Raw genomic sequence first — 14906 nt, 5'->3', positions numbered from 1 at the left:
ATAGGGTCTCCCTGTAGCCCCAGCTGTCCTGGAAGTCACTATGTAGATCAGGCTGCCCTCAAACTCACAGAAATTTGCCTGCCTCTGCCTCTGGAGTGCTGGGATTAAAGGCATGTGCCACCACGCCCAGCCTGCTCTTAAGTTATTATTATTTTTGGTCTTTTTGAGATAGGGTCTCCCTGTAGCCCCAGCTGTCCTGGAACTCACTATGTAGACCAGGCTGGCCTTGAACTCCCAGAGATCCGCCTGCCTCTGCCTGCAGAGTGCTGGGGTTAAAGGCGTGCGCCACCACGCCCGGCCCTATTATTTTTTTAATATTTTATTATTATTTTTTATTTTATGTGTATGTGTGTATTGCCTGCATGTAGGTAAATGCACCCATGTTGTGCAATGCCTGCGGAGGACAGAAGAAGCAGTTGAATCCCCTGGAACTGGAATTTTGGACAGTTGTTAGCTGTCATGTGGGTGCTGGGAATCAAACCTGGGTCCTCTGCAAGAACAGTCAGTGCTCTTAACCGCTGAGCCATCTTTCCATCCAGTCCCATCTTAAGTTACTTTTAAGAAAATAAAATATTTTGGTTTCTGATGAGTGCTAACCATGGTTGATTTCTTTCCTTCCTTGGCTCATTCTGAAATGTTACAATATCTCTACTTTTCAATTATATCATGTATCAGGGCTTGTTTTGAAAAAGACATACAAAATTAGCATTAAAAAAATAAATTTATTTCTAGTTTGAAATAATAAGCATGGAGATAAATTGTAAAAACAGCACAAACTGGAACAGGAATAGTGACACAACACAGTGTTACCTCAGTTGCTAACACAGTATTTCACACAGACACTGTCAAAGACATTTCTCCAACAGTCACAAGACAAAAGCTATGTTTACACAATTTATAAATGCTGTAGCTTTTGAAAGCATTCAGTTTCTTCCTAATTTGATTAAAGTTGACATAGGTGATAATTACTACTCTAGCTTCCAAAATTATGACAGAATTTAATATGACATTCTTGCCTGATATATTATCCATAACTTTCACTCGAAATACAAAAAAAAATTAATTCATTTTGCATTATTACATCATATTTTATCCCTTTTCCAGATAAGGAAAAATAAAACATATGCATATGTTTCTCAGATATGAGTATTCCAACTTTTATCTGTAACTTGTTAAAAGCTCAGGAACTCATGAAGTGTATGATTATTTTAAACAACATTGACAATTTGAAATAGAAACAATTACGTAATGGGAGGCAGTATATTTTTGGTCATTTTATCCTGTAACGTAAATACCAAAAGAAGTTACTGATTACAGAAATTCTGTCTCAGCTACTACAAACTGATTTTTAAAAGGCTACATGGTGGCATATTACATTACATGGGAGACAGAGGCAGGCGGATCTCTGTGAGATGAAGGCCAAACAAGCTGGGGCTACAGGGAGACCTTGTCTCCCTTCCCCTGAACAGCCAAACAAACAAAACAAAAAGTTCCCTGCCTTTACAAGGGAACAATCACATTTATTTATTCAATTGTCCAAGAAATCTTTCTCTAGCTAGATTTAAGTTCCTGTGGTACAGTGATTTGGTCTATCCCGTGATGAATGGCAATTTCTAAAAAAATTATTTATTTTATTTTATTTTTTGTGACAGGGTCTCCTTGTAGCCCCAGCTGGCCTTGAACGCACAGATCTCTGCCTGCTTCTGCCTCCCGAGTGCTGGGACTAAAGGCATGCCCTACCATGCCCAGCTTTGAATGGCAATATTTTAAAAAGATCTTTGAGTTTGGAGTAAATGCATTTGTTCCATGCATCAGGAAAATGCTGCCAGAGATATTAAATGACATCTTCAGAGTTACCATGGCAGAAACACAGCCAGGACACAGAATCTAATAAGAGCTCCTGAGCCTTAGGTACATTAAGTTCTTTCAGTGACATTTTTCCAGTGTCAGATTCCAAATAAATTATAATCATTTGATGAAAAAAATATAATATCAAGATAAATTAATGCATACATTCTGCCTAAATCAAAATTGCATCTGCTTCAAGAAAATTCATTACCTGATTGGCTTTTCTGTGTGCATAAACATTATGTAAATATTATGGTTGATCAAATGTCATTATTGTAAGGACATTAGCAATATTTAAATTCTCATTGTAAACAAAACACAGTGATAGGCACTGTCAAAATAAAATTGGTCCTATTATCCTTGCCCTGAGCAAGTAAATCACAGATGATCCCCACAGAGTGGTGACTGCATACATTCTGAGGTGAAGAAAAGAATCTACTCCTATTCTCCAGACCTGACGGACCATGTGCAAGGGCCAGTACTCCTCAGAGGAGAACAGTCATAAAAACGACACTGGACACAGGACAGTCAGCATTTCAAGGGTCCTTACTAAATGGAGACAACTGAAATGGGCTGAAGTTATTTTTTGTTGACTATTTCATTATTTTGTGTGTATCAGTATATTGCCTGCATGTAAGTGCACCTGTGTTGGGCAATGCCCATGGAGGTCAGAAGATGGTGTTGGGTCCCCTGAAACTGGAGTTACAGATGGTTGTTAGCAGGTCTTCTGCAAGAGCAGCTAGTGCTCTTAACCACCGAGTCATCTCTCCAACCCCACCTGAAGTTTTTATAAATTTCCTTATCTCAGGAATCTTCAAGGCAAAATACAAGAAATCATGGAATAGCTAGTGACATAATGGTGACTTTTCTTGTGAAAAAGTTACATATTGGAAAAAAGAAGAAAGCAAACATGGAGAATGGGTACAAAGTACTCCACTTCAGCCTGGACTGAGAACACAGTTAGCATTTATCCGTGAAGGAAGGCATCCCAGAAAGGATCCAAGGCGAAGCTCCTTAGCTCATCAGTCTGTGCACACAATCATTCTGTAGCAACACCAGGACCTGTCAGAGCACACTGCTTAACAAGAGTGTAAGAAAGGGCTCGGTGGAAACCTGACCCAAAACAGCAGTGTCCCTGCTGGGTGAGTGGAGTCTGGTGGTGGACTGCACTGTGCTGGGGTGCCTGACAAGCAGTCAGCACAGTGGGAAGATGGCTAACTGGGAATACACTGCACATTTGGGCCCACTGAATATGTTTAGATATAAATGGCACATACTCTTATGTGTCTTACAGGAACTGGATCCCTGTAAAAAGTAGAATACGTCTGAAAAATAAATGTCAAGAATCTTCCTTTCAGACACGTAATACACAACTGAAAATGGACACTAGTCAAATAAATGCTAGTGCTAACATGATGTAAGCATGGGGGCTTTAAGTAAAACAGTTTAAATTAACCGAAAAAAAAAAAGAACGTCATTCAGAGTTTATCCAATAATTTTCAAATAAATGTCCATCACCACCATAAACCCACCTCACAGTTCACACAGGTCTCCAAAAGACCACAATGCCGTATCTCAAAGCTGAGGGCGGCAGATTTCCCTTCTTCAGATGGAAGATTCTGACTGCTCAGATAACATAATTGTTTTTTGTTTTTGATCTATGGGACTGTCAACTGGCACCTGTAAAAATAATGGGAACATAAGAGGTGAATCATACCTGATAGATGCTATTTAACAAATCAACAGTTGATTCAGAAAAAAATTGCTAAGATGGTTTCACACGTACTCTCTGTATACTTCATAGTATAATCATAAAAATATTACTTACAGCTTTAATTTCACCATTTGTAAGTCCTATATTTATGTTGTGCCTTCTCAGATCGGACTTGATTAATGCTGAAACAGAGAAGCACTAGTTACAAATTGGTCATTTTCTCCAATCTTTTTTGGCATTATCAAATTTAACATGTGCACAATGCTAAAATATCTAACATTACCCTTGAAGCCTGAGAAAATGCCTCAGTCTCTAACTCAATTAGCAAGTCATTCATTAGCAAACAAATATAGGCTCCAAGGAGCCAAAGGGACAAAGATGAAGGGCAAATTCTTTTCCCTACAGGATTCTTCACTCTTAGAAAATAGCAAAGTAAACAACCATCACACCATATGAGGACCATGTAAACACAAAGTATAGTGGGAGCACAGGGAGAAATCCCTGTTGGTCAGAGGAAACCAGGGAAGGCTTGAAAAGATTCTGAAAAATGAGTAGGAACTTGTCATGGAGACAAGAACAAATAGGAAGGCATGTTGCAGTGCATACAGTGTAGTGAGGAAGACCACAGCCTGCTCTGCGATAGGTGGGGAATGAAACACAACGGGGAAGGGGCAGGACGTGGTGTCACGTACACTGAGGAAAGAGTTTACACTGTAGTTGAGCACAGAGTGACAAGTGTCATGTTGAGTTGACAATGTAGCTCAGCATGGAGTAATGCTATCAGACCTGTACATTAGGGAGTGTGATGCCAACAGCCATGTGGAGGGTGACAATCAGCAAGCCAAAGGTAAGAAGCCAGCTAGGAGGTCATGCTGCTGACGGAGCAAGCACCTCAATGTATGAAGAGTAAGGATATTCAAGACAGGATTCAGGAATTCTCTAGAATAGACCCAGTAAGATCTGGGGCTTGCATAGGATATGTCAAGCATAGAAATGGAAGGGAAAATTGGGTGACTCCAGAATTTTCTCGAGTGGGCAGCTAAATGGATGACAGCACTAGTTACTCATACAGAAAATATAGGAAGGGGCTGGGGAGATGGCTCAGTGGTTAAGAGCACTGGATGCTCTTGCGGAGGACCTGGGCTAAGTTCCCAGCATCCATATGGCAGCTAACAATTGTCGGAAACTCCAGCTCCAGGGGATGTGATGCCCTCTTCTGACCTCCACCAGCACTGCCCAACATGGGTGCACTTACATATATGCAGGCAATACATTCATACACATAAAACATTTTTAAAGAAATGGCCAGATACTATTCTATTGTGTCTGTTATGGTTTGACTATAAAATGCTCCCAACAAACTCATGTGTTCAAGCCTATGTCCACAGCTGACAGTGCTATTTTGGCAGGTTCTAGAAACTGTTAGATGAAGCCTAACTGGAGGAAGCAGATTACTAGGGGCAGAGCCTTGCAGATCTCTTGTTCCTGCCTCCAGTCTGTCTTCTCTCTGCTTCCCAGATGCCTTGAAGACCACCTTCTACCACACTCCTGCTGCCATGATGTTCTTCCCAAGTACATGACGCCAAGAAACCCTCTGCACTGTAAGCCAAAATCAATGTCTTCCCGAAGTTTAGTGAGGTATTCTGTCAGTGTCTATGGCCACAGTCTCCTTGTCCACTCAGTCACTGATGGAGTTAGGTTGCTCCCCATGCTGGGTGCTGTCAATAGTGTTATGGAGGCAGGTGTTTCTTTGATACACTGATTGATTCCTTTTCTTTGGATACCCACTCACTGGAGGAACTGCAGGGTAATACTGCAGCTCTGTTTCTAGGTTTCTGATGAACTTCATACTGTTTCCACAGAGGCTATACTCATTTACACTTTTATCAACATCTGAACAGAGTTCTCTACTCCACAACTTTGTTGGCATTTTTTGCTGTGATTAATATGCATTTCTTTTGGGCATCTCACTGTGGTCTCAGTTTTTATTTCCCTGATGATGGTGAACAATTTTTCACAGACTTGGCTATTTGTGTGTCTTTTCAGATATGCCTATTTTTTTTTTTTTTTTTTTTGGTTTTTTTGAGACAGGGTCTCCCTGTAGCCCCAGCTGTCCTGGAGCTCACTATGTAGACCACGCTGGCCTGGAACTCACAGAGATTCACCTGCCTCTGCCTCCCGAGTGCTGGGATTAAAGGCGTGCGCCACCAAGCCTGGTTCATTCGCCTGTTTTTAACTATTGCTCTTTATCTGCTGGACTGTTTTACTTCCTTCTATTGGCCCCTTGTCAGATGAATATTCTGCAAACGTTCTCTCTCTCTGTGGGTGGGTCTTCACTGTTATTTACTTTGCTGTGTAGAAGCTTTTTATTTTGATGCAATCCCATGGCAGCTTTTATTTTTGTTGTCCACACTTTTGGAGTCATCTCAAACTTCCTTACACACAACGTCCTGGGGCATTTCCCTGTGCCTTCCTCTCTTGTAGTGTTGTAGTGTGAGGTCTTATAGTAAGTCTTTGATTCACTTTCAGTTGATTTTTGCTTGTTTTTTGAGACAGGTAGCTCTGGCTGGCCTGGAACTTGCTGTGTAGACCAGGCTGGTCTGGATCTCACAAAAATCCACCTGCCTCAGCCTCCCAAGTGCTGGGATTAAAGACTTGCATCATCATGCCTGGCATCTTTCAGTTAATTTGTTAGTGCGATGACAGACTTCTAATTTCATTCTTTTCTTTCCAGCTAGTTCTGTGTCTCATTGTTGGGCAACCTCAGGCCTTGACTTCCACTCACACAGCAGGCACACTACTTGTCTGCTGCTGCTTCTTGGTCTTCAGCTTCTCGTGCTGGGTGAGCTGGTGGCACATAGCTCTTGTCTTCTCGGGCTTCAGTCCAGGGGCTTGTACTGTTTCTTTGTAGAATTTCCTGGGGTTTTGAGTCTGGTTGATGATGAGGAGGACCCAAGTGATGGAGTTTTGGACAACTCGGATGTTGGAGCCTTTGGACGCGCCACAGCTGCTGGAACAGCTCTACCTCTGACCAACTCTTTCAGCAGTTTCTCCTCTTTGCTACAAAGGTCCTGAGCCTTGATCTTGACCATGGCTACATTGCTCACTGCTGCTCGCTGCTCGCTTCTGTTTGTGGAAATGAGCTCTAATTTCATTCTTCTTCACAGGGACATTCAGTTTTCCCAGACCATCTAAAGAGACTTTCCTCCAGTGTAGGCTCTTGATGCCTTTGTTAAAAATCAGTTGGCTGGGGGCTGGAGAGATGGCTCAATGGTAAGAGCCCTGACTGCTCTTGCAGAGGACCCAAGTTCAATTCACAGCACTCACATGGCAGCTAACAACTGTCTGTAACTCCAGTGCCAGGGGATCCAATGCCCTCTTCTGACCTCCTCTGGCACTGTACAATACAGGTACACCTACCTACATGCAGGCAATATACCCATACACATTAAAAAAAAAATCAGTTGGCTGTAGATGTGTGGTTCTCTCTATTGTGTTCCATTAGTTTATGTGTCTTTTTTCATGATGGTACCATGCTGGTTTCATTCCTATTGTTTTGAAGTTAAGTTTTATGATGCCAGAAGCCTCCTGCTCTAGATCCTGGGACAGGCCATGCTAGGTGTCCTTACTCAGTCATTAGCAATCACACTTACATGAAGTCTCCCTAAAAACCCAAAGCTCAGGGTCTGGAGAACTTCAGCAAAGTGGGGCATGCAGAGCCACAGCAGACGAATGAGAACATATCCCTGTGTGAGGAGGGTGGCAGCTCCAGCTCCAGGGGACAGAGGCTCCTGTACTCAGGACCTTCTAGATCTGCCTATGTCTGTCTTCATGGGCTGACTACTTGTATTCTTCATGATAAACTAGCAAATCTAAGCCCAATGTTTCCCTGGGTTATTGGCTACTCTAGCAAGTCAATGGAGCCGGAGAGAGTGAGCGACCCCAACTTGTTCATCAAGCTTTAGAGGCCTAGCCTTGCAACTCAGTTTGAAATACGGCTGTTTCAGGCACTGAATCTTTGGCTTTGGGAATCTGAAGTTATCTCCAGGTACAGTGTGAGAACTGAAATGGATTATAGACACCCAGCTGATGCCCACTCCCAAATGCTTCCTTGCTGGTGGGAAAAATTCTCCAAACCCTTTGAGGTCACAGTATGATCTGTACTGTGAATATATAGTGGAGAGACAGGACTTGAATTGGGTTTTCCTTGTACATAATTAAAGAGGTTAAGAACTTGTCTAAAGTCACACAGCTAATGAGCAGCAAATGAGATCTGAGGTCAACTACATTTTTACTACTTGTGTTATAACGATTTTGTCTCTTATGCAGAGTCATCTCAGTGAATTTGAAAGCACCAAAGGGACAGGTGTAAGTCCTTAGAAGAAAGTGTCTTGCTTTTTAACCTCACTTTAAACCCCAGAGTTCTGCAAAACCTAGAAGGAGCAATACAGATGGTAACTGAGCACATACTAGGCCACTTGCCTGTTAAAATGATGCCCAAGAACATCCAGGCACAGAGGAAGATGTTCCCTGCCTCTGGACCATAGTCTGACGTGAGCTTTCCTTGAGCCAATGTGAACAGAATTCCAAATATCTAAGAGAAATAAGTTTTATTAAGTCTATGTCTTTAAAACAAATACACATTTTCCCCCAGAACTTTAACTTACTTTATGATTTAGCTTCTATAAATAACCACTGAAGAGCAGGATTATTAAACTCATAAAAGTAAGGTCAAACTCACTGTTCGGTGGACTGCATGGAAAATAATCACCTCAGTTTTTGCTGTTGTTTTGTTTGTTCTGTTTTTTGAGTCAGAGCCTCCTACAATCCCGGTAGGGCTCAAACCCACTATGTACCTGAGCAGCCTTGAACTCTTGATCCTCCTGTCTCCACCTACCAAGTGCTGGGATTACTACCACCATGCTGGTTACTGGTCTCAGGTTTAAGAGGAAGCAGAGGATTACCTGTGCAGCAGCATTGAGGAGGCCAGAAGACGTGCCCTCAGATTCAGGGTAAGTGATTTCAACAGCAAATTCAAAGCCCAAGGGGAGGTAACCAGTCATGAAGAAACTAGGAGAGCAAGACCAAAGATAGCCAGGTTATCAGAGGGGCACAGTATGCAGGACCCCAGGCTGCTCTATGACTGAACAAGCCAATGTTTTGTGGCTGCCAAGTGAATGTAAGAACTATCACTGAGGGGCTGGAGAGATGGCTCAGTGGTTAAGAACACTGTTCTTCCAGAAGACCCAAGTTTGAATCCCAGCACCCACATGGCAGCTAACAACCGTCTGTACCTCCAGTTCCTGGGGATCCGGGGATCTGACAGCCTCTTCTGTACTCTGCGTGCACTGCACAACATGGATACATTTACCTACATGCATACACATAAAATTAAAAAAAAAAAAAAAAAAAAAAAAGAACGATCACTGATCCACCAGTTCACAGTGCAAGAACTGGGGAAAAAAAAAATCTCTAAATTTAAAAAAAGTTTTGATTTTATTATTTGTATTTTATGTATATGAGTGTTTGCCTGCATGTATGGACATGTGTACAGTACCCATGGAGTTTAGAAAAAGGTATCAGATCTCCTGGAACTGGACTTAGAGATGACTGTTAGCCACCATGTGGGCGCTGGGAACCAAACCTGGATGGTCTGCAAGAGCAGCCAATGCTCTGAATGGATGAGCCATCTCTCCAGCCCTGAAATTTTCTTTTTGAGAAAAATTTGCCTCTAGTTTTCTAAGTCAATTGTATTTTTTTAAATGTTTTTTAAAAAAATATTTTATGTGTATGCGTGTATTGCCTGCATGTAGGTCAGTGCACCCATGAAGTCAGAAGAGGCTGTTGGAGCCCCTGGGACTGGAGTTACAGACAGTTGTTAGCTGCCATGTGGGTGCTGGGATTCGAACCTGGGTCCTCTCCAAGAACAACCAGTGCTCTTAACTGCTGAGCCATCTCTCCAGCCCCTCGAAGCCAACTTTTTTATAAAAGCTTTATTTTTATTTTATGTGCATGTGTTTTCCCCGCATGTATGTATGTGCACCACATGCATGCAGTGCCTATGGAGGCCAGAAGAGGGTGTTGTATCCTCTTGAAATGGAACTACAGATGGTTGTGAGCCATCATGTGAGTGCTGGAAACTGAATCCAGGTCCTCTACAACAGCAGCAAGTGCTCTTAACCACTAAGCCATCTCTCCATCCTCCCCCCTCCCTCTATTTTTTTTTCAGTATTTATCATTTTTATGTGTATGAGTGTATTGCCTGCATGTATATGAGTGCACCCGTGTCATGGAATGCTGCAGAGGTCAGAAGAGGGCTTCAGATTCCCCTGGAACTGGAGTTAAGGATGGTTCCTAGCCACCATGTGGCTGGGAATTGAACCTGGGTCTGCAAGAGCAGTCAGTGCTCTTAACCACTGAGCCATCTCTCCAGCTCCTGCATTACTTTTTTATGGTGGTGCTGATGACAGAATCCAGAGCCTTGAGTGCTATAGCCTCAGCCCTAAAGTCAAGTATCTTTATAATCAGATAAAGCTTATCCAATTTTCATTGAGTTTAAAAAAGTTTTAAACTTTAAAAAATAGTTCTGATGAATTATACATTTATATGTAAAAACATACCTTTCAGAATTCAAACTATTAAACCACTGGATGGCCTTTTAAAACCAGAGACACAACTTCAGAATCATAATAGCATTATATCATTTCTCTTGCACATTGGATACTCACCCAAGGATCCCACCAGTAACAAAAACCACGATAATGTATTGAAGGTTCAGTGTGAAAGTGAATATAACCATTCCAATGAAAGACAGAATGTAAACTACCAGAGTGGTCTGTCTAAAACAAAAACAAAAACAAAATTGTTAGCGTTTCCTTTCTGCTTCTGCTAAGGCACATGAAAATGACGTGGCTGGCTACCACTCTCTCCATGGAACAAACCATTCCCCCTCAGCTGGGGATAACAGGGATACCTAGCACTCCATCCATAGTCTGATATACCACTCCTTCTTGTCTGTAGATAATGTGGATAGCCACCACTCTAGCTATGGAATAAAGCACCCCTTCTAGTCTGTGGGAATGCACCCACCATCGCATGGACTCTGAAGACTAAAAGTCCAGCAGCAGCAGGCGGCAAAACTGACCTCAGACAGGACAGGGCACCACATGGAGACAGACAGGAGAGGACTCTATATTTCAAGATTCAGACCTGTGGGGACCTAAAGGCCCCACCTTGCATAGGTCCGAAAGGAAGTTACTGGGGGCGTGGCCTGGCTTGCTTTGAAAGTCTGAAGAATACTTCCGCACTGCTGAGGAGTGCATGATCAGCACTTGACCATCCTTAAGACACACCCTGGGTGTGGGGGGGGGATTTCCAGGTGCCTTTATAAGCTCTGAAACACCTGTAATAAATGAGTCCCTGCTTGACTAGACTCCCCATTGCATCTGAGTGTCCCCGATACTGGAGGCGGTGTGGGCTGGTGAACAGCATGCTTATTCATCCCCAATCATCCCTCCGCCGGGGTTGCTGGTTCAAGCCTCCCTGGAACTGGTGCCCAGCGTGGTGCTCGAAGGAAGGTGAAAAGGAGAAAGAAAGAACGGATTGGGACCAATCGGAGGAAGTTCGGGGTAAGCAAGACCCGAAAGATGGGTAACACAACTTTTAAGTCTGAGGACCCAGCACTTAAAGCACTAAGAGATATGCTTAAAAGCAGGGGATTGGATCTGTCAGATCCAGTAGCTCAAAAGGTTTGGGCAGAGGCGATTCATTTGACTCCCTGGCTACTTGGAGCTAATGTTTTTACTGGGGATACATGGGAACATGTGGAATGTCTGGCTCGACAAAGGGAGGTTCAATTGGGGGTTGATCCGCCACTGGAGTTCTACCCTATTATTTTGGCCTTAAAGGCATGCTTTTGGCCCGAGAGCCCTAAGCCCTTGGCGCCACCTCCTGATGAGCCTTCAGAAACCCCGGCATGGGAATCATGCGAAGGGTTTGAGGAAGAATGCAGAAATGCAACAGAAGTGAAACTAAAAGCAGCCAAAGTAACAAGCAGCACCTCGGGCGTGCCCTGGCCAGCTTCAGGGCTTCCTGAAACCCATGAAAAAAGTCCCCATTTCCAGGATCCTGACCCTGCTCAGGAGGCTTCTGTGAGGCCACAGGTGGAAGTGTATCCTATTAACATAAACCCAGGAGGTGCACACCCTGACCCCTGGTATCCCTGGGAGGCGAAGGATTTAAAGGAATTAAAAAAGGCGGTGGCTGATGGCCCGGGATCACCCTGGGTAGATACTCTCCTCCAGGGCTTAGCTCATCAGCAGTGTACTACAAAGGATTGGCTGGACCTCGCCAAAGCAGTCCTTCCTAGCCCTATATGTATTAAATGGTGTGCCCTCTTTAAGGAGGAATGCAGGCTGAGAGGAATGCAAGTGCCAACCCACTGGTCCCCACTACTTTTGGGATGTTGACTGGTTCAAGTGACCGTTATGCCACAGGGGAGCAACAGTCAGGCATTCCAGCCCCATATACAGAACAGGTCAGGGCCATAGGATTAAATGCTTGGAGAAAATGGGATGAGGGGCCTACTGAATCCCCCCTTGCAGGAATTAATCAAAAGCCTGGTGAACCCCTCTATGAGTTTATAGACAGAGTGGAGAAGAGCTTAAAGTGAAAATTACCTCCAGGCCTATTGAGGGAGCAATTCACTAAACTCCTGGTATAGGATAAAATGGATGCTGATCACAAGATAGCCTGTGCTGGCCTTAAGGACAGGTCCATGGAACAATGGATAATTGCCTCCAAGGAGGTGGGAACCCAAAGGGGGCAAACCAAAGCCTTGGCTGCTGTCTTACAGATGCAAACAGAGGCTCTGACCCATGCCTTAACCCATGTAAGAAAAAGAAAATACAGAGGGAATCAAAGATTGAAGAGAGAGAGAAAATTTAATAGTACTTAAGTTTAATTACTTCATTGCTTATAACTTCCTGGGTAAGAGCCACTCAAATCGGGTACAAGGCTAGACTGAGACATAAAGAGGAATAGAAGGCCCATGTTTTGGCTGTGGCCAGACTGGCCATATTAAAAGAAATTGTCCTCAGTGAGAGAACCGGCCTAAGCCTGGAGGTGGGGAATCAAAAAGACCCCCATCTGTGCCCTGTCCCCAGTGTCGCAAAGGGTTCCATTGGCAGAAGGAATGTAAATCCAGATTTGATATTGAAGGAAAGCCTTTAAACTAAGTGGGGGGGCAGCCTCCAGCCCCGTTGACAAAAGGAGGACTTCCCCATGGTTGGCTACATTTACAATGCCCTCAGGGAGGGATTGGGAGAGGAGAAACACCTATGGCAAATTGGACAGTCCCTATTATCCCAGGTGTAAGGCCCAAGATGGATGTTGAAATAGGTGGCACGATGTGTCACTGCCTAGTGGACATGGGGGCTGATAGAACCATTCTTAGAAAGGAGGAGGTCCCATCACAATGGTACCTGGTTTCTGGGCCCCAAATCCTAGGTGTGGGAGGATACACCCCATCAGAGGAGACTCAAGAATGGCTCACCTGGCAGGATGCAGATGGAGCTAAAGGGGAGGTGCGACCCCTGGTGGTGGCAGGGTTATCCACCAACATCATAGGACATTTTGGGGGATGCTCAGGGCTGCATAACTACTGATAGCAAGGCCTTTTATGATGACCTTTTGGATCTTGAAGAGTCTGATAGGCTTCCTGAGTTAACAACTCAAGTGTTGTCTCGCCATATCAATTACAGGGGGGACCCAAAGAAAGAGCACCGGGTTCACCCCCAATTCTAAGGGCTGCTGCCCCTCAGGTTCTGGCTATCCGGTGGTCCCCTGGGGCACCAGTATGGTTGAAGCAGTGGCCATTACCTGAGACAAAGCTACAAGCTTTAAAGGAAATTGTGCAGGAGCAATTACAGTTGGGCCACATCCGGCCTTCTGTAAGTCCATGGAACACACCTGTCTTTGTTATTAAGAAAGCCTCTGGTAAATGGAGAATGTTGCAAGACTTGCATAAAGTTGTGAAAAATTTGCTTTCTCTGTACCTTCCACCAACTTTAAAACGCCTGATGAGAGGTATGAATGGATGGTTTTACCCCAAGGTATGGCCAATAGCCCAGCATTCTGCCAAAGCTATGTGAAGACCCTTTTGTGGCCTGCTCTCTTGCTGCCACATGCCACTGTGTACATTTGTATGGATGATATAATCTTGGGAGCTCCAAGCCCCCAACAATTAGAAGAGTTATATAAGGTTACTCAAAAATGTCTACAGACAGGCGGACTCTATGTATCTGCTTATAAAATGCAGACTATTACTCCCTTTAAAATTCTGGGAACCATACTCTCTTTGGAAGGAGTAAGTCCTTTAAAACCACAACTGGCTGTCAATCCCACCGTAACCCTAACAGAGCTACAAAAATTACTAGGAGAAATTAATTGGCTATGAGCCTGGATGCCTATTCCCACTGAGACTTTAAGACCACTGTTTCAGTTGCTGGTAGGGAAACAGCCTTCAGAACTAATTCACCTGGCTCCTCAACACCTGGATATCTTACATAAAGTCTAGGATGTCCTGGACCGAGCCCAACTTGCCTGGTACATGCCTAGTAAAGATCTTGAGTTATGGGTACTCTCCAGTGAGACCCTAATGACATCTGTTCTTACACAGGATGGGAAGACCCTTCAATGGGTGTATGCCTCTCTGGGAGGCGTACCATGGGTTTATACACCCACGGATCAATTGGCTGACCTGATTGAGAAAGGATGTGATGTAGCTCTGAGATATTATGGCATAGACCCTCTTAAAATTGTTATCCCTTATCAGCTTAGGGATTTTGAATGGCTCTGCAGAAATAATAACTGAGTGGCCATAACCTTGAAAGGGTTCCTGGGAAATCTGGACTGCCATTATGGCCCTCATAAATGGGTGACCTCCTTTCGTGCCCTCTGTTGGGACGCTCCCCGGCTCTTTGTCAGGGAGCCCTTAGTAAAAGCCTACAATGTTTTCACTGAAGGGGGCAGATTTGGAGCTGAAGTGGTAGTGTACCCAGGGGCAGATGAAAAGCCAAAAAGATATGTCCACACTTGTGATGGCTCAGCTCAGTTCAAGGAACTCATGGCCATTGCTTTCTGACAGTATACAGACTCGTATGCTCCTTAAAGAGAGAGAAGATCCTATTTTCTTACAGCATCTTAGGGGGCACCAAGGATTGCCTGGGCTTTTATCCCAAGGCAATGCAGAGGCAGACAAGATGGCTTATTATGTACAGGTACCACCTATGCAACAGCCAGGAGTAAACCCCAGGGGACTCAAGCCCAATTCCTTGTGGCAAAC

General features: G+C 43.9%; 1 protein-coding gene across 1 annotated transcript in view; it reads right to left on the bottom strand.

Moving 5' to 3' along the window:
• Positions 1-702: 702 nt before the first annotated feature.
• The window catches only part of Flvcr1 (feline leukemia virus subgroup C cellular receptor 1), a 32212-nt gene continuing 18008 nt past the window's right edge, over positions 703-14906 (bottom strand). The window contains 5 exon segments of the mRNA XM_029559461.1: positions 703-3528; positions 3677-3744; positions 8045-8156; positions 8527-8632; positions 10291-10401. Of these exon segments, the coding sequence (XP_029415321.1) occupies positions 3454-3528; positions 3677-3744; positions 8045-8156; positions 8527-8632; positions 10291-10401 (472 nt within the window). The 3' untranslated portion in view covers positions 703-3453.

The sequence above is a fragment of the Nannospalax galili genome, unplaced genomic scaffold (assembly GCF_000622305.1).
Source record: "Nannospalax galili isolate Female #2095 unplaced genomic scaffold, S.galili_v1.0 scaffold648, whole genome shotgun sequence".
NCBI classification, from domain to species: Eukaryota; Metazoa; Chordata; class Mammalia; order Rodentia; family Spalacidae; genus Nannospalax; species Nannospalax galili.
Note: the sequence above shows the minus strand (reverse complement) of the source record. Positions and strands in the feature narration are given on the sequence as shown.